This window comes from Lotus japonicus, chromosome 1, assembly GCF_012489685.1.
Source record: "Lotus japonicus ecotype B-129 chromosome 1, LjGifu_v1.2".
Lineage (NCBI taxonomy): Eukaryota > Viridiplantae > Streptophyta > Magnoliopsida > Fabales > Fabaceae > Lotus > Lotus japonicus.
Window position 1 is genome coordinate 123,332,131 of NC_080041.1, and position 24,904 is coordinate 123,357,034.

The following is a 24,904-nucleotide window of genomic DNA, read 5'->3' on the forward strand; positions in this document are numbered from 1 at the left end:
TCATCTTCATGGGACCTCATTGGCTCAAGGTCAAATGCTCCTGCCAGGTCCATGTCATCTTTGGTCCACCAATGGGTTCTTTACTTTAACAAGGTAATTTTCATGTTTTTTCCCACTTTTCCCCACTTGATCTGCAGCTAAATGCAATTATGTGTGTGTGCTTTTTTTCACTTTTTTATACTAACTTTATCTTCAACATTTATGGTAAAAATGTGAACGAAATTTTAACTTCGAGGGAAATGCTCCAATTTGGGGTAATAGTCTTTCATATGTATCAAAATATGACAGACACTGACTTCTTTTTAGTGGTAGAAGAGCATGCACGTAGCTTCTTTTACTAGTGTGTTCGGATATGAAAAGAAAAAGATACATTTGATCACAATAAGAGATGATAAATCATACTTTCCAAAGTTAATTAATAACATGAAAGGAAGTTATATGCACTCTTCCTCTTCCTCGGAAACGTTTGATCCAGATTGCCGGGAGAGGGAGGTGGGGAAGACTGTGGTGGTGGGATGGAGAAAAGCCCAAGGACTGAAAAATAACAAAAACAGGTAAGCAAAAATGACCCACTTGTCCTTATTTAAAAATAATTAAGAGACCTGTTAGAATATAATATAAAACCGTTAAAGTGACCCTTAGCCAACAGCTTAAGCTTTTGGAATTAAGTGGTTATTTGACATGGTATCAGAGCCTCTATGGCCGAGAGGTCTAGAGTTCGATCCTTGCTCCCCTCACTTTCTAATTAAAAGTGGGATTTAATTAAGCACATGGTAGGCGGGCATGTGCATTTATCCACGCTTCAAGCCCAAAGGGCTCTTGCGTGAGGGGGCATGTTAGAATATAATATAAAACCGTTAAAGTGACCCTTAGCCAACAGCTTAAGCTTTTGGAATTAAGTAGTTATTTGACAAGACCAAAAAGGTTTTAAAAGTTTTTTGGTTACGTGACCACTTTAAATTATTAGTTGACTTTTAACTTCTTTGTTTCCGTAAAAAAAAATTGTATAACTAAGTAAATATTTAGAGTAAGAGCAGTGCTATATGGTACGACAGGATGTGGTACGAAAGTGCACGAGTAGCAGTTAGTGGCGGTTTTAAACCGCCACTAACTTGTGGTGCCAGAAAAAAACCCAAGGTTTATACATTTCTGGCGGTTCTAAACTGTCACTAAGTTTGTTGTGCCAGGGAAAACAGCAAGCGTTACACATTTATGGCGGTTTAAAACCGCCAGAAACGGGCTCGTGCTCCAATCGTGCTTAGATCCTCGTGCTCTCCATCATTATCCTTAGAGTAAATTGCTCTTTTTTTCTAAAAAAACCTAAAGAAAAATGCTAATTGGCACGAATCAATATCTTTTTTTTTCCTTCTGAAATTCTATTTATAATTTGCAGAATTTTTACTTTTAAAAATAAGATTTGTTATTAATAACAAAACGGAATCACATGCATCGTGCGTCGTTGTGCAAGCAAAGAGTCTTGTCTATAGCAACGCTCAAACTTATTTAACATGGGACGTATCAAGCAGGTAGGGAGGTGCTTCAACGGAGTTGGTGGGTGGCTCAATGCCTTGGTAGGTAGAGAGTTTTCTGGTTCGGAATCATGAGCTCTTTAATTCCCCGAAAGTCGTTCCTTCTCTCTTTGTTTGGAACGGGTTTCGTGAGCTCTTTAATTCTTTTCTCGTCCTGGGGTTCATGTTCTTCGCTTATGGCTGATTCAATCTCTATTGTGGTGGGATCCTCTATTCTGATAGCTTCGTGGTGCTTCCTTCTTCTCATGCTCTTTAAAACACTAAGGGGAAGGAGAGGCATCTCTCTCTCTCTCTCTCTCTCTCTCTCTCTCTCTCTCTCTCTCTCTCTCTATGGAGTGGAGGTTGTTGCAAAGATACCTTGACGTTGAGGAAGACCCACAAAAGTGAAATGGGGGAAGACATAAGCGGGATCTAGTTGACTGGGTTTGATTAAGGTGAGGAGTGCCCTTTTGATGGGGAAAATTTGGGCATGGTGTATGATTATACAAATGAGGTTTCTCTGAACCAAATTGTGACCCGAATTTGTGCGTGCAGATCTTCGTAGGGTTGGAGGTTTGTGCTAGCTCCTTTGTGCTAATGCCGAGACTTTCTGTCACTTGTTTGGCTTTGTTCTTTTCTATAGAGGAAGTTTTGCTAGGTGTTTTGCATTGTTTTTGGATTGCCCCCTCTAGTTGCGGCTTCAGTTGTTAGGTTTTTCCTTGGGGGTTTGTTTTTTCTCCCATGTGGGTGCCTTATTGAGTTGTTTGATTTTTGGGTTGTAATCAGTTTTGTCTGACTTCTAACCCCCTTTTGAGAAGGATTATATATATAGAACAAGAAATTTTTTGAATGATAAACCTTGAAATCATCCCACTCAAGTAGGAAAAGACAAAAGTTACTCTTTGATAAAAGAGCAACCCGAGTTAAACGGTACAAGCACTTCCCATAAAGGTTGCGCTCTACCACACTCAATCTTAGCTAGATAATCCGCTAAGACATTTGTTTCTTTATAAGTATGTACAACTCCTACAAAAGAAACCACCCATTATCAAATTCATAATTGAAAATAAAAAAGAAACAATTAACATCATATTTAACTAATTTTAAGATTTAATATTATTGTTACATATAATTTTTTTAACTTGAGTAATAATTAATAAAAATATTAAAATATTTTATTTATTTTATCAATTTATTAATTAATTATTAATACTATCATGAACCAGCAGCCTTCGCGCCAAGCAAGATCGCCCTTGTCATTTGTCCTTACTACAACCCAGGAGATCTTACTAAACTGAGTTGAAGATTCCTACTACTTTCTAGTCTACTTTCTAGTAGGGATTACCCTAAAACTGCACCGAGTCGGAAGTCTGGATATGTTGACCAGAATGATGATCTGTTATATACAATCTCATTATGAGAAGGAGTCATTCGTCGAGTGTATCTAAATAGATACTATGTTTAAATTAACCTTTTTATTTTATTTTAACAATTACAAAAAATTGACACTAACTTCAAACTTCATTCACGAAGAATAGTTGGATTACAAAGATCTGCAGATTAAATAGGATAGAGACCAACATGACCCTTTTCAATCGAAACTCTACTATGAGATGAAGCCTAGACATATAATTCATCGCTTCATTGCCGGATCTCTACACACGGGCAAGTGAACACCCATGGAAACAAGATGATAGGAACCTACAATCCTGAACAAAATCATTGAAATATGATGGAGAGCACAACGAAGTTTTTCACGCTTGAGCAAGGGATAACCAGTCTGTTTCAAAAGCTCAATAACCTCCCTTGATCATCTCTAGCAATCATATGAAATATCGTTAAAATATTTTTCAATTTTATACTTAACTCACTATCAATTTTTTCATTATTATTTCCTCATCAATTTATCATCAACCATTTAATAGTATAACCCCTCATTAATATGTATTTAATATTATATTAATACTAATTACACGTTACTAGTTATTAATGATTTTTATATTAAAATATAAAGGAACAAATCTATACTAATAACAAAAAAATTATGAGAATATCATACATTAGTTCCTACTATTATAAAACACGCGTATTATATCTAAGTATTCATAGAATTGAAACTCGAAGCTGAGAAGAAAGAAGAGGAACCATGGAAGGTGCATTGCTTTCTTCTGTCTTTCTTCAAATACTTGAGAGGATTTTTTTTATATAGCACTAATTTCATGATTGTGAGATAAAGTTACAATTTTTTCACGCAGTCATTTCGATCATTAGCATAAAAGTGTTTGTTTGAATTAAGATTGAACTCAATGTTGTTTTATATTTAAGTTGACATGAAAAAATTTATTTCTTCGTTAATGTATTGAGATATGTGTTTAGTGTTTACCCATTTGTGTTAGATGTCAACAACACCAAACAAATGGGCAATAAGTTGATATAAGTAGGAAACATGAAAATGATGGCATAGCTTGAGGTGTTGTTTGCTATTTCATATAATCTGAAAACTAATATGATGGTGTGTTGAAATTTATTGTTGACACACACGTTGAAATACATACACCACCAATTAACTTATGAAAATATCACAAACTCAAATGTTCATTTTTCAATTGATTATAGGCTTAATTACAACTTTGGTCCCCGACGTTTACCAATGCCACGATTTTGGTCCCTCACCTAATTTAATTACATGGATGGTCCCCGACGTTGTAGGTTGCGTGCAACGTTAGTCCTACCGTTTATTTCTTAATGGAGGAGGCTTACGTGGATGTCTAGTTGGAGAGAAAAAGGAGATCTGAGGAGAGAGGGGAGCACGTGAGTATCATGTGAACTCACGTGAACCTTATATGAACCCATTATACCCAAATCTGAAACCCTAGGGATCTAAATCGCGTTACCTTCTTCGTTCCAGGGAGGTCAGGGGTTTGAGTATAATGGGTTCAGATAAAGGTCACGTGATACTCACGTGCTTCCCTCTCTCCTCATACCTCATTTCTCTCTCCAATTGGACGTCCACGTAAGCCTCCTTCATTAAGAAATAAACAGTAGGACTAACGTTGCACACGGCCTACAACGTCGGGGACCATCCATGTAATTAAATTAGGTGGGGGACCAAAATCGTGGCATTGGTAAACGTCGGGGACCAAAGTTGCAATTAAGCCTTGATTATATTATATATCTCTTTACTTTTCTTTTCAAAACAGTCAAATCATAACCATTGAAAAAACATTTGGTGACACCTGCTACAAAGTATTAGGTTGTTTATAAAAGGGGTCACCCCTTCAAATTATCTTCTCAACCTTCCACTCATCCATGCTCTTCTAAACCTCTCCTTCAACTTCCATACCCTTCCTCCCAAATCAGTATTCAACCCCCTAATTTTCTTCTCTTACAATTACAAAGCAATTTTGAGAATTAAAACAAAAAAAATGGTGTCAAAACTCGCTGGTTTCTATGAACATAATACTTTTTCATTAATGAAAATCATCATACTTCTTAATTTTATACTTCACAAAGCTGACTCTGGTTGCAACAACTCTGTTTTCACTTCAATAGTTTCATTTCCACCCTATGAGATCCTTTCATCACTGCAAGCACTACCTCTTGAAGGCCAATGGAGCTTAAGGGACAATGAAAATGCAGCCAAGGACTTTGGCAACATTTTTCATTTTCCTCCTCTAGCAGTGCTATATCCAAAAACAGTTGCTGATATCTCACTTACCATAAAGCATGTTTTTGAAATGGGCTCTGCATCAGAATTGAAGGTTGCTGCTAGAGGCCATGGACATTCCCTTCAGGGTCAGGCACAGGTACATGGAGGAATAGTCATCAACATGGAGTCACTGCAGGGTCATGAAATGAAAGTTCACAGGGGAGAGTTCCCTTTTGTGGATGTCTCAGGGGGTGAGTTGTGGATAAACATTCTGCATGAAACTCTGAAACATGGGTTGGCACCAAAGTCTTGGACAGATTACCTTCATCTCACTGTTGGGGGAACTCTTTCAAATGCTGGAATTAGTGGACAAGCCTTCAAGCATGGACCCCAGATCAGTAACACCTTGCAGTTGGAAGTAGTCACAGGTAACACCCTACATGATTTTGTAGTTTAGATTTCGGCCAAACTAACAACCAAGGAGTGGTTTTGTTAGAGCTTTTATCATGTTGAATGAGGATAATTGCCCCATCTTTGGAGTGTGAATGCTGCATTCTGTAAACTAATGCCATTTGTAGCATGTGTATATCAGTTTTTCTTTTCCCAAGATCAATTCTGGCACGCAGACGCTACTCACACAAGCTTCTTCCGATAATTGATTTTAGCTTTGAAATCAATTGTACAAAGGATTTCCACACATGAGCTTAATTTTGTTTGCAAAATACTTCTTTGTAGGAAAAGGAGAGGTGGTTACCTGCTCAGAGAACCGAGATGCTGACCTTTTCCATGGTGTTCTTGGAGGGCTTGGTCAATTTGGCATCATCACCAGGGCTAGAATTTCTCTTGAACCAGCGCAGAAGATGGTGAGTGTTGTACATTCATGTCTCTAATACTGAAGCACCAAAAATATAAATAAATAAAAAGGGTATCCACGACCACGTGCATTAAAGCTTCTGCTATGTGCAGGATCTGGGGAATAGCCTAATGTAAGCTGTTTTACTTTGCTTTTACACTAGAAACTGTTTAAGGGACTTGAACATGTGTCCTCAGTCACATAACAACAACTTTTTACTGTTACGCCGAGGCTCTCCTTCAAGGACCAAAAATACAAGTTTCCAACAGTTTTTTTTTCTTATGACATAATCATGGCCTTTTGACAGGTAAAATGGATCAGGGTGCTCTACTCAGAATTCTCTACATTTACCAGGGACCAAGAGTATTTGATATCACTCAAAGACACATTTGATTATATTGAAGGATTTGTGATCATAAATAGCACCGGCATCCTTAACCATTGGAGATCATCATTCGACCCCAAAGACCCACTTCAAGCCAGCCAATTCAATTCAGATGGGAGGACCTCCTACTGCCTTGAGATGGCAAAATACTTCAACCCAGATGAAGCTGAAGCCATGAATCAGGTATGATATTGCATGCCAATAAACTTACTGTATGTTTAGATAACAATTGAGTGCAATGTGGACGGACTTTAATCCCAGTCCATAGAAGAGTTCCGCTCACATGTTTTTCTCAAAGTAAGTGCTAACGTTCGTTTGTATTGGTACTAACTCGTATAGCTTTAATTGTGAAGAAAAAAACACATTCCCTACTAAAAAAATGTTCTCATTTTTACCTATTTAAAATGCAGAGTGTTGATCACCTACTGTCACAACTGAGTTATATTCCACCCACACTCTTCCTATCAGAAGTTTCTTACGTGGAATTCCTGGATAGAGTGCATGTTTCTGAGAACATGCTAAGAGAAAAAGGCTTATGGGAAGTTCCTCATCCTTGGCTAAACCTTCTAATCCCAAGGAGTGAGATTCATGCCTTTGCTGAAGAGGTGTTTGGCAATATTCTTAAGGATACAAGTAATGGTCCCATACTCATTTACCCTGTCAACCAAACAAGGTATATCTATCTATCTAGCTTCTCAAACTTGATGCATACCAATTATATAGCATTACTTTTTGAGAGTTCTGTTGTGGACCATGTAAACGGATTAAGATCATTTGTCCTCGAATGGTGTCTCATTCTGTCTTACTAACATAATTGTATCATGTCAATTAAAAACCACCTATTTAATCTCATAAATGTCATATCCATGTATTTTTAATTAATATGACATAATGTCATTAGTTGTGACAAGAAATGAGACACCGTTTGAAGATAGATGATCTCAATCCGTAAAAATATTATCCATCCATTAATTATGTTTTTACAAATAACATTTAGTACATATTATTTACAATATTCTCTTTATGTACTAAAATAAATTTGTAGAGAAGCCTTTTAACTTATGAACTGGATTTTTCTTAGTGCACAATGGACAAAGTCTTATTCTCATGGTTTTGGTCCTTTCTCCCTTTTTGTTGTTCCAGGTGGAACAGTAAAACATCTTTGGTTACCCCAGAGGAAGATGTTTTCTACCTGGTGGCATTCCTATCCTCTGCAGTACCATCTTCTACTGGTATAAACAGTTTAGAATACATTCTAACCCAAAACAAGAGGATCTTAGATTTCTGCACCAATGCTCAACTCAATGTGAAGCAGTATCTTCCCCATTACAGCACACAGGAAGAATGGCAAGCCCATTTTGGGTCAAGATGGGAGGCATTGGTGGAAAGAAAAAGAGTCTATGACCCACTGGCGCTGCTTGCCCCTGGCCATAGAATCTTTCAAAAGGCAATGTCTGCATCCTGTTAGTCCTAGACTCTTAGGTTGTGAACTATTGATGAGTAATCAACTAGTCATATATGTTCCTCTTTTCTCAATAATTGTAAGCAAGCATGGCATGGCCCTGGCCTTGGCATTTTCTTCTCTCAACAAAAAGGATGCTAGCTTTTTAGGTCATAATGACAAGATTGACTGATGAAAACACCAGTAATGAGTTAGTGGTGACATTTTAAGCAGTTTCTTTCAACAAACTATGAGTTCACATCTTTGTGCCACCATTGTAAAGGAAATATTAGCAGAGGAAAGAATTATGTTGAAAGTAAAGCAAAGGTTAAATGGGAATCCTTGTCATCTTGTCATGTTTTGGATTTGACATCTCTAAAGTGGTTGGGCACTTTAGAAACTGAAAAATCAATGCTGATATTGTGATTATTTATTTATATACTTGTAGATTTATAGTAAATTGTATAATGACTTTCTTTATCATCTAGAGTAACTAGTTAGGTTCTCATACTCTGCCTAATAGTAACAACTAAGTCTATTCAAATAGTGGATTTTCTTTAAGTTCTTGAATATTGAACTTTTTTAAAGTTAGGTTGCACTCTGGAGGATAAAATGTGAAACCTTGATCTAAAGATCAATGATTGAATTTTGAATAGATCATAATTTCATTTACATGTGTATGTATATTTAATCTTAAATGCTGATGGGTAAAGGTTTTGGGTTCAAACCTTGGTGATGGAACTAATTTACTATCCATTAACATTTGCCTATAAAAAAATGTATATTTAATCTTAAATGCGGATTAAAATCAACTGTTATCTCTACATTTTATCCTCTAAAATACCAATTTTATTTTAGATGGCCCAAATGTAAATATTATGAGTAAAAAAATTCCTCATTTTTGTTGGTAAATTTTTTAGTTTCATATACTGTTTTTATTCAGAACACCTATCATATCATGTTATTTAACCTAACCATCATAAACAAGTTTCTATTTTCCATAAAATATAATTTTTACTAATCTAATCTGTCTCTTCTCAATCATTGGCACATCCGCTTAAACGCCTCATTCATCACTTTTTGGTTTCATCTACCTAACTTGAATTTGTGTATAACATTTTCGGTTGATCTTTCTACCACCTTATAAATATAACAAGATACTGTAAAAGTTAATATAATCTCCAATATTTACACACTGCTGAGGTTACATCCCATCTTATTCCTAAAAACACTATAACTTCTTCAGTTTAGAGTAGGCAAGCTATGTGTTACATTTCAGCTTTTGAACAGAGAGAGTGAATACAAAGAAGTTCTAAGTGACTTGTAGTGTATAATGTAATACGCCACTTCAAAAGGACAAACCAAAATCTACTAATCTAGCTAACAAACCAACTAGTTTTACAAGAAAATCTTCGATTAGCATTCTTAACAAGATATTTTTCAGTATCACTTGACTATTTGAATATCTAACAAGCACCAGAACCAGTTAATATCAGCCAGAAACACAGGGATGATCCCCACAATTAAAAAACAAAAGCTACGAATACCAGTGCATGTATTAGTAACTCATTCCTCTTTGGTAGTACCAGTCCAGCCAAGGCCAGGCCTGCTAACTTCACCCTGTGGTTCCTCATAATCTCGTGCATCTCGGATGGATGCTTCAAAGTCAGTAGAATCACTTGCAACAGGAAGAAAGCTACCGATATCATCTCTCGCACCAAATCCCCCGGCCCGAATAACATCATCAGGTGTTATGGGTACTTCCATGTTAACATCCCCTGATGCACCAATTTCCTCAAGAGGTGCACCCTTTGGACAATTTTCTCCACCTTTCCTATCAACTATCTTTGTCTCTGCAACATCTTTGTCATCCATCTCAGAAGGAGTGGTGTCAGCTACAACATCCTGGACAAGCTTGCTCTGATTTTTATCTGTTGAACTCATGAAGACAGAGTCTTTAACAAGGGCATCTTGTAACATGACCATTACATCAAAGAAAGAAAACAAAGTAAAATAAAAGTCTACAATACAGAATTACGAAGAAGAGGATCCCTATTAACTATACAGTCTAGTTCAGCCTAGCCTCTTTCCATGACGGTGTTCTAACATGCCTTATTGCACAGCTCTATAACTATAAAACTGTTTAGATGGAAAAATACAAGTCAAGAAACTCGTATACTATTAAGACTTCAGCAGGCCAAATACTGAAGAAAAGTTTGGATCATGTCTGAAAGATTTCCACGAAAAGTCTATATAGTCTTTGAATGAATAAGTCTTAAAAATGCTAGCATGGCATTGCTTTGGCATGCTTCACTTATTGATTCCATTCTTTCCTTCTAATAAACAAATAAATTCCATTCCCATTAATTCAATAGTAATGATGTGCTCAGTGCTCCCCCCCCCCACCCCCACCCGCAATTTGATGGCCTTGCACTTTACTACAAAGCACATTTGTTTATGGCTTCACCCAAGTGAATTGATTGACAGAATTTACATTCCGGACGGCACTATTAACAGAGTAATATCAAACATTTAATCCTGACGAAGAAGTGTTCAAACTGAGCTTCAGATAAAATAAAGCAATTAAAGATAGCACTCACCGCTCATCATTTTATCAATTTTCACTCCAGGAAAGATTAAACTTGCATTAATAGACCTGCAGTTGATTCCTGTTATGGTTCATTCGCTGTCTTGGTAATGCTGAATTCTCCACATTCCACAAGATCTTCTGAAATCCTTAACCTACACAATGATTTCGATTAAAACAGTAGCATTTTGATCCTATCCAATGTGTATGACACAAGATTATCTGGAATAATTACTCCAAAATAGAGAAGGACTATGGAAACCAATAATCACTCAAGTGTTAGGCACTGAAACTAAAACCAAAGTCCATGCTAAGAAAGTATGGGCGGAGTAGGGATGAGAGGGAGGAAGCAATGAATATTCACTAGTTGGCCCAAATTGACTAGTGGATCATGAGCATAACAGAATAGACAGCTGGCAGTGCGAATGCGCCCCTGTCAACCTCCTGACAGAAAAAAATAGCGAAGGTGTAGGGGGGTCGAGGTAGGTGAGCAGAATTTTGAGGTAAAATCGGCAGCCATTGGCTTGGGTGCAGATATAGAAAGCATAGATATGAGTCATATGACATGAGAGTGAGACAAGGATACAATATGACACAGTACACACAGGAGGATAGAGCAAAATCTAAGCATTTATAGACAGCAACAATACATATAAATTAATGTAAAAGCACAAATTATGAATCAAAAGAGAAAACCAATGTGTAAGCACTTATCTAATTATTGTGATATTCCCATCTATACATTTGTAAAAAAGTTAAAAAAATAAAAGTAAACAATTGCAAAATATAACTAGAAGTATCCAAAATGACCATTAAGTATCCAAAATAAATGTGTCCGACACAGCTATTATTTTGAAGTGTTCGTGCTTCCTTGGAAAAGAGATTGCTTATTGAAGTCTCTGGATATCTATGTTTCTTTCACATTTGGCAATTGATTCTATGTGTCCCAGAGTATTTTACTTTGTTGTAAGTAGCTGATCTCCCTTTTTTGTTGGATAAATAACATTCAGAGGTTTTCTGCTTTTATCACAAATTAGAACTTAGAAGAGAAAGATTAAACTGCAATTGCAACTCTAACATGCAAAATTAAAGAGTAAAACCCTACTAGGAGGGGGAATGTGGAATTCCTCTAGTTGAAATAATAGATGCCCCAGTAATTAGTACTTTATATCCCTTATTGTATTGTATATAATTATACTAGTTGTTTTCATGTACTATAATCTGTGCATAGCATCTTTGAAAGGGATAAATAACACAAGGGTATCAAGTAACACTCATTTGCTACCAGAATTTGGGTGTAAAATATTTCCCATTATAGTTGCTCACTCAAAGGTACAATTCAACAATCATAAGTAACTAGTACACGAATTCAGCATACCCAGTCACTATTCAATCCAGTATTTGCGAAATTCCAAAATCCAAATCAACACTTAGAGAAAAACGCAAATCATCAAGAAAAACCTAATTTAATTTCTTTGTGAAAGAAGAATAGAGCAATACCTGAAACTGTTAATGAAGGGAAGTATTGAAGATCGGAGAAGAGAAGAACCGAACCGACATATTCTGGGGTTTTATTGAGGCTTGTGTTGCGTGTGTTGAGCTCTGCGTGCCACGTGTCTGCATTTTTTCTTTCCTCTTACGACTCTTTTCTAGTTGTTTGGACGTATGTCTGGAAATAAAAGGAAAGAAATCAAGTGGTAAAAATAATAAAATATAGAAAAAGTAGGTAATTGTTATTGTTTAGGTCTGTTCGGGATGTTTGCGAGTTTTTGATTTTCAAGTATAAATTTAAGAATAAAACTTGTTAGTACCACCACTTTGACCACCGCCATCACCCTCTAGCATCGATTTTACTGTCAATCTTCACCCCAACCATCGTCATTACTATCGCTATCATTGTCACTATTACTAGCCGTCATCACCGTCATTGTCATTACCACAACTGTCACTACTCCACTATCATCACTGTCACTACTATTGCGGTCGCCGCCGCTGCCACCACCCTCATGTTCCCCACCTTTCACCACCATTATCGCCAACCTCAACCATCGCCACGACCACCATCTTCGTCACTACCACCATCACCAATGTCACCACCATCATTGCTTCCACCACCGCCACCGCCATCCATCAGCTTCCACATCGTCAGTCACCGCCTTCAAGTAACATTCACCTCCATTAGGTAACATCCACCTCTACCACTATCACAGCCCCCAAGTAATACATATAAAAAGTTGTTTAACAATGATAGTGACTATTGTGAATTTTTTTATAATAATTCTTAAAAATTGAAAACCACAAAAACCTAAATTTCGATTTATATAATTGAAAACTAACTTTTATTTTTAACATTTTCAAATCATAAAATTAAAACCATCCAAACACAGCCTTAGATGTTGTATGTAACCACACAAAAAAGATTGATTTTTGATTGAATGAAAATTAGAGCCAACCCAAATAATGTCATGAAAATGGGATGTTGAGTTGTTTGGGAGAGCAAGTAAAATGGAGGGAAAATGACTAACTTACAACTAATGATGGAAGTAGGTCAGACCGTTGACAGGAGCTAATGACCTAGAATAAATCAGGTTCAAGTCATACCAAATTAATAAATAAAAAATGTCAACACTTTTTTAAAAGTCTATTTAATTAAAAACTCAGGTTTGAGTTACTAAAAAAACATTGTAAGTCTAACTGGTCAGCCCATCCAAATAAATATAATTAATATTTTTAATGCATAATTAATATAAATTTATTTAATTATTTTTATAATATCTTATAATTATATACTTATTCGCTTAATTATATGTTTGAACTTGTTAGAGTATAGTGATTTAACCGTATAAACCTCTTTTGTAATTGATTGACGACCTATTTACTTTAACTTAAATGTTATATAGATTTTAAGATAATTTAGCTCGTTAACCTTTGACATGCTTTTAAATATACTTGTCAATCTACTAGAATGTCTTACTATAAAACAAATTTTTAAATAAGTTACAAGTCAGACTAAACTCTAAAAAAGATCAGACTCAGGTCTAACTGTCTAAGAGAAAGCCTATGACAAACAATAGGCTAAGCTTAGGCCTGAATTGTTTTAGAGTAATGATATATAAACACTTCACTTTCTCTTTCATCTCATTTCCACACGTTTTTCTTCCTTTCTCTCCCTGCATTTCCTGTCACATAACAAATCATATCACTCATTTCTCTCATTTCTCTTCTTCTTTAGGTAGGGTGGAGGTGAAAAATTGTTTGTAAACATAACATTATTCATTGTTTTAAGTAGACCCAAACTTATTTAAGCAAGACCTAACATAACCTAACCTATTTTCATATCCTTTACTATAAAAAGACATTGTGGCTTGTGAGTTTCTCCACCATCTCCTGCCACAAAACAAGAAAAAGAGTGTCTTAAGAAAAACTTACTTTAATGCCCTTACTTTAAATAAATAACTCTAATACTCTATTCGTTCTTTTTTATAAAAATCAAACCACTATTTCACATCTCTTAAGAAATGCAGTTATGGTAATTGCTAGCATTAAATTTATTTTAAATTTATATATATTTTTTGAACGTTATTCTAAATTTATATGAACTTACCAAAATTACCTTAATCTACTTTTCTCCTGAAAAAAATCCAATTAAACGAGAATACTGTTATAAAAAATAATTAATGCCCAGCTATTTTCAATTGCGTGAGAGGAGGAGTGTAGGAATTTGAACTCTGAACCACCAACACACCTCCATTTCAAAACCCTACTCCTCCCAATTCTCTCTCACGTCAATGTCGCCGGCGGCGATACACCTCCAATCTCCGATCAACTCCTCCACCGACACAACCTCGCATCCCTCTTTCAATGCCGACGTCTTAAACCCTTCCACCGCCCGCGGGAGGTCGAGGCCCCGGCTCGTCAAGCTGAGGAAACAGTCGGCCAGGTCCAGGGGCAGAACAACCCCCGCCGGAGAAGAATCTTCCGCATCCTCCTCCGGCTTCAACCCTTTTCGCTCCGATCAGGTAACTGGTAGCTTTAGCAGAGCAGAGAGTGGCGATGGAGCTAACGATGGCGGTTGTGGTTCCGAGAACCCGAACCGTCATCGTGGCTTTGGGAGAGAGGGTTTTGTGTTTACTGCTAGGAACCGCGATTCTGGTTCTGCTAGGGATTTGAATTCCGAGCAGGGCTCGGGTGAGGAAGAATCGGAGTGTAGGAAAGGTGAGAGTGTGGAATTTGTGTTTTGTGCTAAACGGAGCGACGTGGAATCGGTTTCGCCTCGTGAGGGAGGGGAAAAGAGTAGTGAAAGGGAAGAACATGGGGAGTTTGATTCTGCAGGATTCGTTTTTAGTGCTGGTGGAAGCAATTTGGCTTCGAGTTCGAACGTAGAAATGGGGAAAACTAGTCTAGGTGTGGGGAATTCCGGACTTGTTGATGATGATGAGGAGAGGGGAAGTAAGGATGAAGTTGCAGGCGACAAGAATGGTAGCAGTAAAACGTCGAGTGTTAATATGAAACAGCAGGAGTCTGTTGATGGCCTGAGAAACTCGACCCATGGAGTTGGTGTTTTTAGTACCACGGTGGAAACAAATCCTAATTGTGATAAAGATGCTGATCAGTGTGATGATGATAAGTGTAAGAGTGCATTTGAAAGCATTTCTGCTATTTCTGCTCTTTATAGTGATGATATTCCTGCAGATAAGATAACAGATGAGATGAAGAAATTGAACATCAACCATTCTGAGGGTGTTGATACCACGAGAGATTCAATGAATTCATTTGTAAATAGTAGCGCTAGTTTTGTGTTTGGAGGAAGTGACAAGGTTTTTGGCTGTGTTAGTGATAGTTCAGGAGTTAATCTTGATGGTACTGATGCTGATTTGGATAATATTGGAGGGAAACATGTCAAAGCATGCAGAGAAAATGACGTTCAAAATGAAATTGGTTGCGGTTCTGCAGGAATACCTTGCACTGAGCCATCCACTAGTCAGGAAGGTGCCAGAGATTTCCAGGGTGGCAAAATTCCAGAATGTTGTGTGTCTGAAGAATCACAAGTGAATGGAGCTGCAGCACCATTTACCTGCTCGTCATGCGGTCTCGATTCCCATCCAAATTATGCTTCTATGGGCCATTCATCCAGTGCAGATAATGAGAAGTGCAATAATTGTTTTGCAAGTAGTGAAGAGGCATCCAAAGAGTCTTTTACGGACTTTAAACCCCCAACATGGGATCCTTCTTGTTTTAGAGAAAACTTGTTTCCAAAGTTAAATAAAAAGTTAGAATCGACACCAAAGAGCAGATTTTCTAAAGGAAAAGGATCAAAATGTTTGGGGCGAAAATTGAAGCCACATTCCTTGAATAAGAAACAGACAGATCATTTGTCAAAGGAAAGCAGTCCGCTCCAAACCCCTGGTTCTTCTGGTAGCCTCTCACCCATGGATTTTTCTCCTTATCAGGAAATAGCAGCAGATGATCAAGATGTAAAAGCTGCAGAAGAATTAAATGATCTGCACTCAAAAATTTCTACTGATAATAAAAAGGAACACCTGGAAACTCTAGGAAGAGAAGGTAATAATACAACTGCTCAAAGATGTGGAGATTTAGATAGTGGCAAGTCATCTAATGGAAGTTCTGCTGGTGGTGATGCTCAATATTCTGGGCCTGAAATGGTCTGGCCTAATATGAAAACTGAGCAGTTCAGCAGTAGCAGCACATGTGGTGCTTTGGCAGATGCTGGGTTTGACTTCACCTTAAACTCTGATAAACAAAAGCCTGGTGGACTTTGTTTTGTTCATGGTCCAAGTGATTCGAAGAAGAAAGATTTTACATTTTCCGCATCATCAACAGTAGAGGGTACTTCATCATCGTTTAAGCGTAAACAAAAGAAGAAATTTAGGAGGAAAGTAGGGTGTGACTCATTTGTTATCTCGCCCAACTTGAATGGGAAGTTTGCTTCTTCTGTACAATCTTCACCTCTTATCACTGCCAACATCTCATCACATTCTGATGTGATGGATAGGTCTCAAATAAATGACCAGTTCGAGGAAAGGGGTGGTGCTGGTGCATCGTCAGCTACAATTGAAGAAGCCTGTTACAAATGGAGACTTAGGTGCTGACCAGAAATAAACCTGCCCTTTCAAATATATTTTAATCATTTTGGATATTTGGTTATGCTGATTTTGGTTAGGTGTTGTTAGAACTGACATTCATTATTTTCATGTGCAATCATTATTTTATCTAGGGGGAACCATGCCCATAAAGATGGGGATCTTTCTAAAGCTGAGGCCTTCTATACACAAGGAATAAATTCTGTTCCGTCATGCGAAAGATCAGGATGCTGCCTTAAGCCTCTTTTACTGTGCTATAGTAACCGTGCAGCAACACGCATGAGCCTTGGAAGAATTAGAGAAGCTCTGGAGGATTGCATGATGGTTACTTCTCTGGACCCCACCTTTGTGAAAATACAGCTGAGAACCGCTAAGTAAGGGTTTGTTTGTCATTGTGTTATCTTGGTTTATAAAACAAAGTGGTTTCTATTTTTTCCTCCACACATGTATTGAAATATGGTTTTCCTCTCTAGCTGTCACCTTTTGCTAGGGGAAATTGAAAATGCTCTGCAGTGTTATAATAAGTGCTTGGAATCGGGAAATGTTGTTTGTTTGGATCGGAGGGTTATAGTTGAAGCAGCTGAAGGTTTACAGAAGGCTCAGGTACTTCAATGATTTACTTTTATGTGAATAGCAAAACTGTGATAATTTTATCTTGACACACTTTTTGAAATACTTTCATTTTGTGTCAACTATTATTTCCTTTTCTAGAAATTTCCATTTTATTATCATCACAAGTTTGAATTGGTTACCCTTACTACCTTAGTTATTAGTCTGTCCAGCAGGAATTAATCTTCACTTCTGCTCTTCTATCTTTTTCTGTTCGCTCGCATGATGTGCTCATTATTATATGTGTTATTCTGTTCCATATCAACAGGAAGTGGTTAAGTGTATGAATGACGCTGCTGAGCGTTTGAAGGATAGGAACTCTAATGCAACTGGTTCTGCTTTAAAACTACTTACAAAGGCATTGTCTATAAGTTTATACTCAGAAAAGTTGCTCCAAATGAAGGCAGAAGCTTTATATTTGGTATTTTCTATTCCAAATGTTTTCCCCACTCATCTTTAAGCATTCTTATTATGCATTTTTGTTGTTGTTTTATTGAAATATTATTGTGGCTGATATAAAGTTCTATGTATTGATGGTGACGCCTTGCAGCTGCAAAAGTATGAAGATGCAATTCAGCTTTGTGAACAGAGTCAATGCCTTGCAGAAAAGAATCTTGCCTTGGCAAACAGTGCAAACAAATTGAATGGTTCCATGTTTGATAGTTACTCAAGTGTAAAATTGTGGAGGTGGTCATTGATATCCAAGTGTTACTTTCATTTGGGAAAGCTTGAGGCATCACTGAATGTTCTTGATAAATTACAGCAAGTAGCTACTGTCAATGACAAGTAATTCAATCTTTCGTTATGCAAGGCTAATTTTTCTTTTGCCATTTCAATCAAGATATATTTCAATTTTTCAAATGCTTGAGATGTCTTGTGCTTTTTGGAATCATTTAGATGTTCGGTTGATAACGTGGAAGACTTGCTGTCATTAGCTGCCACAATACGAGAACTGCAAGCCCTCAAGGTAATTTCAAGATGTCCACCTTCCTAAATTAATGCGTGAATGCAAACTGTAATTATTGAAATGTCTTGACAGGCTCCAGGTCTAGTCACATGTCAACTGTGGTGCATACTGCAAACTTGCTATGCTTTTCCTTTATAGGGATCCTATATATTTATGATGTCATATCTTACTAGTCAGTAGTTACTACTTAGTACTTAGTAATACATTTGTTTAATAATTTTTTATTTGTGAGAACCTCTGTCAAGAGAAAAGCATCCTAAGTCCTGACAATTAACATAGTATCATTATGTAGTTCTCTGACGGTCGTCACTAGAATAGTGGATATTTCTGTGTCACTTTTGGAATATATGATATGACTAATATGTCTTTTTTAACTCCTACATCCTAATTAATTCAGATTTATACATGAGAATAATTAGGTTAAATTCTCACCCTATATTTGAATCGGTTTCAGATTTAAAGTTTGGTATCATTTCAGATAACTACTGGTGTAATTCCTGTATAAATATATTGATTCTTATTATTGTTCTTCTTAAAAACAGAGTGCAGGAAATGAAAACTTTAAGTTGGGAAAGTATACGGAAGCAGTGGAGAATTACACTGTTGCTTTATCTAGTAATGTCAAATCACGTCCTTTCACAGCAATATGTTTCTGCAACCGTGCTGCTGCTTATCAAGCTTTGGGCCAAATTACTGATGCCATTGCAGACTGCAGCATGGCTATGGCCCTCAATGGAAATTATGCAAAGGTATTCTTTTCTGAAGTCCCTTCAATTAGGTAAAATAAAGATAACATCTTTGGTGGTTCCTTAGTACAAAAATGAGGCGTATTTGGATTTTCATCCTAGGTGCTAGCTTAACCTATTAAAAGTTGAGAACTGGGAAGTAATATGGACTATTAACAGAAATTTCATTGGAATTGAATTGTTTCACTGTAATTATTTACAAATGGAGGCGATGGGGAATCTGATTGCCCTTATGTTGCAGGCAATTTCAAGAAGAGCCTCATTACATGTAATGGTCAGAGATTACGAACAAGCAGCTTGTGACTTCAGGAGCCTTATATCTGTTCTTGAAACTCAATCCAATGAAAAGGCCAAACAGTCTAACTCTCCAAGTGGATCAAATGGTGGGAAAGAATCAAGGCAAGCTCATCAACGTCTGCTCTCAGTGGAAGAACAAGCCAAGAAGGGGACTGCCTTGGACTTTTACCTCATCTTGTAAGTTCTTTATTTAAGTGGGGATTTCCTGTCCTGCATTTTATCTTAATATATCTCAAAAGAAGTTGTGCGGGAAAAATTACACAAAAGGAATGTGTCGAAATCCCATGCAGTGACACCTCTTTGGTTGATCTACATGGCTGACATACATTGAGAATCTCAGCGGATGGCGCTGCATTGTGACTTAATGTTAGGAAGACGAAAAAAAGAAAGTTTTCTGAGTTGCACTTTATGAGTCATATTTATACAATTATTAATTGAGAATGTCTTAGAAACAGACTTAGGACGGTTATAATCAAATTTAATACGGTTAACATTCTGTGAATTGTGACTAAGCTATACCTGTGTATTCTAACACAGTATATGGAATGTAAGTTTAGCAAAAGGTAGTTTTATCTTACACGTAAAATTTTTGGAGAACATAACTATTTTTTTGATCCATTATACAAATTTACCGGGAAATAGAGGGTTATGTGAACTATAGGGTTCATACTCAGTGGATGATATGGAGGTATGGTTTGGGTGTAATGTGTAACACAAAAGTACCACTCAAGCCTAAGGAATTTTTTTACCACAACTGTAAGACATGCAAGACAAGATAGAACCAGGAATGAAGGCATTAGAGTGAGAGTTGCGGACTGCACCTATGGTCGAATAGATGGCACAATCTCACCTTACGTGGCTTGGGAATGTATGCAGAAAATCATAGAAGTTCTAGTAAGATGGCTAGATCAGATTCAGGATAGTACAACAGGTAGATGGACATCAAAGATAACTATTATAAGTCAATCCATTGAGAATGATTTGGATGTAAATGGTCTGTCATTAGACATGATATACACAGCATCATTTGATCCATGTAGTCAACCCCACCTTGTGAGAAAAGGTTTTTACTGTTGTTGTTCATGCTTCTAATGCATTGTCGACTGTTAGTGAACAGCCCATATATGGAGAGGAAAGTGTACTGGAGACAAGAATTGGAAACTTTAAGGACTGAGTCTGTTTATGAGAGTGAGGGAACGCTTGTATATAGGCCATGAAACGCACCTCAGTAGCCTGAGGAAGGGAGGCAGTTGACTATAGAACTTTATTTAATGAATGTATAATATCGTAAGGTGGCCTAATCCCCAACACAAAAGTTCCCAATTATAAGAGGTCTGATGTTACTACTTACTATTGGTCAGCCTGGATCCAAATACAATTGGTAGCCAATTCTGACAATTGGGTGCAGGGTATTATTTGAGGTGAAGCAGTTTCGAAAGGATATAGTTTGGTGCAGAACGGGTGGAGGGTATTATTTGAGGTGAAGCAGTAACTAAAGGATACAGTTTGGTGCAGAATAGAATTGTGGGGAGGGATTCCTAATCCTAGGTGACACTACCAGCATTTGTTGGCTAGGTATACACTGACAAGCAGGTTAAGATAACATTTGAGACACAGGGTGCTGTCCCTTTCTCCTAGAATTCAAGATTGACCTAACTTAATCACAAAATTTAGTGGGAAGGTAAGTATTGCCCAAGCCTTTATAAGGACTACTTTGACTGCATCTCTAGTCAATGTGAGACTTCTTGGACTATATCTCTATTTATTGTTGTCTTCCGCACCACAACACTAGGTTGCCTTTATTGCAACCATCATACATACTACCTTCTTAGCTGCTACATTTTACTGATTTTAGCACCTTCATCACACTTATGTTATGGGTACTCTTGAGCCTCACCAGTCTCCAATTTCATAGTATAAATTTTAATTTACTCAAGGTTTAATTTGTTACAAGCTTAAAATTTAAGTTTAGTAAGCTTTAGCTTGGGGGGAGTGTTAAAATATATGAAAAATAATTTCAATATCTTGATTGTGTTTAGATTATATCTAAGGATTATTTTATATATTTCCTTGTAAGCCCTATTTGTTCCCTGTTTATTTAGGAGCTAGAGTCTAGTAGTGTAACTAGCGATTAGAATGTTATATTTGGCATTATCTCCAGACCATCATCTCATGTTGAGTAACTATGCATTGAACTTCAGACTTTTCTAGTAGATAGTTGCTAATTAGAACATCCAAATCTAAATCCTGTTCTTTCCAATGTCAACACCAGAGGAATTAAACCAGATGATACAGCATCTGATATCAAGAAGGCATACCACAAGGCAGCTCTCAGACATCATCCAGATAAGGTTTGAGTCTTTCTGTGCCTGCATTATATTAACTTAGTATGACTATTTTATTTTTTTGGTTACAAAGGAGTTTCTAGCCCACATGTTTAGTTCTCAAAACTAATGTTTCAAAACTCTTTTTTGGCGTGAATCTAGGCTGGTCAGTTGTTGGCAAGAAGTGAAGTTGGAGATGAAGGCCGAGTGTGGAAGGAAATTTCACAGGAGGTTCACAAGGACGCGGATAGACTTTTCAAAATGATTGGAGAGGCATATGCTGTGCTTTCAGACCCTGCCAAGGTTGTATGCACGAATTTTTGCTAGTTAATGAATCTAAATGCATCATTAACTTCTGCATGAAAAGCGAAAATATGCTCTACCGAATGCATGAGTTTTTGCTAGTTAATGAATCTTAATGCATAATTAACTTCTGCATGAAAAGCAAAAATATGCTCTAATGAAATGCTTAAGTTCAAACTTGTCTAAAAACACTCTTGTTGGAGCAAACACATAACATGCTACTTGCTCTTGTTGGAGCTGACCCTAGTAGTCAGTACTTAGGTCCCTTTTGTGAATTTACTTGTACACTAGTTTTCTGAACTAAAGATCTGTGTCTTCTATTCTCATATAAAAGGGGTACAAAAATTTGATTATGATATGACACCTCATATTGTCTGTATGACATGAAATGGGCTTCATTAACTGTGAAACGTGCCTCCTGGCTCTATATGTTGGGATATATCATAATTTTGGTATGAGATTTAATGGGCAGACTTTTCTCCTTTGTTTTGCATTTTCCTGCTTTAGTTGCATAGGAAGTTGTTCAAAGTTTTAGACTTAGTTCAGTTCCTTAATTTTCACCAAGCGTTTATTGTTTGTAACTAATATTCAAAACTGATAAGCTTCTACTTTCATTGATGATAGCGCTCGGAGTATGATCTAGATGAGGAGATAAGAAAAGCATCTGAGCAAGTTAATAGAGGTGGCACATGCAGGAGATCACCAGACGTTTTTAGGAATGGAAGACAATCTGAGGGTTATAAATCTCCCTTCGACAAAACTTATTACAGACGATATGGACAGGATCATTGGAGGACATATGGACAGTCATATTCTCGATGGTAAGAGGATACTCAGACAAGGGCATCGATGTTCCTATGCCTGGCCTTCTTATTTTTTATGGACCCAAGCTTCATGGTGGTGTTGGATAAGAGGCTTAAAATTGCTTTTGCAGGTAACCGTGACTCTTATACTAGGTCCACTTGAAAGTTACTCAGGCCATTACTAATCGTTTCCTCTTTTGGTCGGACTTAGGCCATAACTGCTTTATTCTTTTGGTCTGATTCAGACCATTAATCAAAATAAGATTGTACGTCGATACAGCAAGCGTGAGCTATAGTGGTGTTTAGCTTCAAATAGCCAAGAACTAAAGGTTTATCAATGAGGCAAGAACAGGCTCCGCCAACTGTCAGATACGTGCTTCACTAACTTAAATGATAGCAAGGCATTGATGCTATACACCTACCTGCCCTTTATCCATTGCTTGTTGCTGGAAGAGTTTTTCACATAGGGAAGTGGGTTATTTATAGAGTCCAGCAAGGACTAAGGGGCCAATGTAGTTTGGCCTCATTATTTTGTCAATTTCCACAATGTTGTTTTAGTTATCATGTATCAATGTTCTGGATTGAGAACCTCAACAGGAAGCATGTAGTGAATGGGTTTCTACTTTCTAAAGAATGCCATCAAATATTGTTTGTTTGTCTGCCAGTATCCAAGCCATATCATGAATGGGGAAAATATTAATTAAATATTGTTTAGTATGTTTTCTTCTTCTCTTTCATCATATTTTGATTCATTTTTAGTGTAAGGTAAAATTCATTTCATCACATTTTTATATTTGCCATAGTTTTGTAAGTTTTCATCCTCATAGGATCTATATATTTATTGTTGTGATTTTTCATTTTTTTTTCAATCTTGAACTCGGGAGGCTATTGGTGGTGGGCCTGGTTGGGGTGGCTGGTTCATCTCCACATGATAGTCGTCTTGATTAGTGATTACTGTTTGCTTTGTGAACACTAGGACTCCTTGTGAAGGCGTGCAGTTCTGTTGCATTATTGTAGTCATCACGAATTCACGATAGAGTTGAATGAGAATGCGATTTGATGCAGATGACGTCAATGTTTGAGTGTAGAATTACTAAACCTTAATAAGAGTGACAACTTGTATCCTATGAACTGAAATGCTTCTTTGTGCATGGTCTCCTTCTAGTATACAATGCTCAGACGCTCAAGTCAACAAATCTAAGAGAGAATTAAGATTAGGGTAGAATGAGTGTGTATCTGCAAGATGTCTCTTGTTTATGTCTGTATATGTAGCGTTGTTGCAAATCGGGAGAAGATTATGTATGAATATAAATTAATCTTGTAATAAATAGTTGTGAATTACCTCTTTCAAATATGAGTCAATGGATTGAGATTATTTCGTAACATTAGTGCTTTGTTTGGTAGAGGTTACTTTGCGAAGAGAGAGCTAGAGAAGATGGAGTTAGGGTTGAGAGAGGTTAGAAAAAAATTGTGGGCCTTGGTAATAATTATATTTAACCAATACCTATCAGATAATAATTATATTCCTATTTTGAGAAAAAGGCTATATTTACAATAAAGAAAGAATTGTAGAATATTGATTATGAGAGAATGTCACTCTCAAATTCATGGCCAGAGTTGTGACAACTTTCTCTTGCCTTTTTCTGATTTTATTGAGCCAATACCTATCAGATAATAATTATATATTTATATTCCTATTCATTATGCGTTGGTTAATAGTTTTTGTTCAAAATTTCAAATTTATTATTCCTGACATTTAGTTTATACATAGATTATTAAAAAATCATTATTCCCAACCTTTAGGTTATACGTAAATTATTAAAAGAACATTTTGCATGCAGTTTTCTTCAATAATTCATCATTTCAAAAAAATATATATATCTTTTTTTTTTAAGGAAAATATATATATATATATATATATATATATATCTTCATGCTTTCACTTAAAGTTAAATGTATGATTGCATTTTTTAGAATTTTTTTGAAACTTATGACGTATGCGTAATCAATTAGTTAAATATTTATTCATGGAGCATGCTTGGTTAAATTTAACTGGCTGACAATAAATATTCCTAAAAATAACAACTTTGTATTTGATTTTCTCAAACAGTTACCGTGTAAAAACAACATTCGTTCCATTAGTACGTACTAAGCGGTAAACAACGAAGTGCCTGTTTGGTTTTCAGTTAGGAAGTCCGTTTGAAGCATTGGAATTCGAGATCACGATTTTCAATGCACATTCAGCCAACAGAATGCACTCGTTGGGTTGAGTGAATGTGTTTTCACATTCACCCAACTGAAAACCAAATATGCACGAAATATATGTTTCCA

General features: G+C 36.6%; 3 protein-coding genes across 4 annotated transcripts; 2 read left to right on the forward strand and 1 right to left on the reverse strand.

The window, feature by feature from the left end:
• Nucleotides 1-4,804: 4,804 nt before the first annotated feature.
• On the forward strand, nt 4,805-8,051 carry LOC130730134 (cytokinin dehydrogenase 1-like). The gene is made up of 5 exons (XM_057582044.1): nt 4,805-5,585; nt 5,893-6,020; nt 6,318-6,578; nt 6,806-7,068; nt 7,539-8,051. Exons 1-5 carry the CDS (start codon nt 4,934-4,936, stop codon nt 7,861-7,863), a joined length of 1,629 nt encoding a protein of 542 aa, XP_057438027.1. The 5' UTR covers nt 4,805-4,933; the 3' UTR covers nt 7,864-8,051.
• A 948-nt stretch (nt 8,052-8,999) lies between these two features.
• On the reverse strand, nt 9,000-12,076 carry LOC130730135 (uncharacterized). The gene is made up of 3 exons (XM_057582045.1): nt 11,924-12,076; nt 10,437-10,578; nt 9,000-9,767 (listed from the first exon to the last, which is right to left on the reverse strand). Exons 2-3 carry the CDS (start codon nt 10,444-10,446, stop codon nt 9,403-9,405), a joined length of 375 nt encoding a protein of 124 aa, XP_057438028.1. The 5' UTR covers nt 10,447-10,578; nt 11,924-12,076; the 3' UTR covers nt 9,000-9,402.
• A 2,032-nt stretch (nt 12,077-14,108) lies between these two features.
• LOC130730136 (uncharacterized) lies at nt 14,109-23,290 on the forward strand. 2 transcript variants are annotated; one of them, XR_009016251.1, is made up of 12 exons: nt 14,109-16,526; nt 16,659-16,898; nt 16,998-17,127; nt 17,402-17,554; nt 17,684-17,919; nt 18,031-18,100; nt 18,643-18,849; nt 19,088-19,320; nt 21,416-21,494; nt 21,630-21,770; nt 22,395-22,704; nt 22,785-23,290. XR_009016251.1 is itself a non-coding variant. In XM_057582047.1 (12 exons), exons 1-12 carry the CDS (start codon nt 14,212-14,214, stop codon nt 22,706-22,708), a joined length of 4,005 nt encoding a protein of 1,334 aa, XP_057438030.1. In that variant the 5' UTR covers nt 14,109-14,211; the 3' UTR covers nt 22,709-23,290. The 2 variants fall into 2 exon arrangements, 1 of the variants encoding a protein (XP_057438030.1); XM_057582047.1 differs by having other exon boundaries at nt 22,395-22,591; nt 22,705-23,290.
• The last annotated feature ends 1,614 nt before the right edge of the window (nt 23,291-24,904 follow it).

Excerpts from the sequence above, each read along its gene's own strand:
- LOC130730134 (XM_057582044.1), top strand. The coding sequence starts at position 4,934 with ATGGTGTCAAAACTCGCTGGTTTCTATGAACATAATACTTTTTCATTA. Across the intron at positions 6,021-6,317 it reads TTGAACCAGCGCAGAAGATG|GTAAAATGGATCAGGGTGCT; the intron begins GTGAGTGTTGTA and ends GCCTTTTGACAG. Across the intron at positions 6,579-6,805 it reads AAGCTGAAGCCATGAATCAG|AGTGTTGATCACCTACTGTC; the intron begins GTATGATATTGC and ends TTTAAAATGCAG.
- LOC130730136 (XM_057582047.1), top strand. The coding sequence starts at position 14,212 with ATGTCGCCGGCGGCGATACACCTCCAATCTCCGATCAACTCCTCCACC. Across the intron at positions 16,527-16,658 it reads TGTTACAAATGGAGACTTAG|GGGGAACCATGCCCATAAAG; the intron begins GTGCTGACCAGA and ends TATTTTATCTAG. Across the intron at positions 19,321-21,415 it reads TTGGACTTTTACCTCATCTT|AGGAATTAAACCAGATGATA; the intron begins GTAAGTTCTTTA and ends TGTCAACACCAG.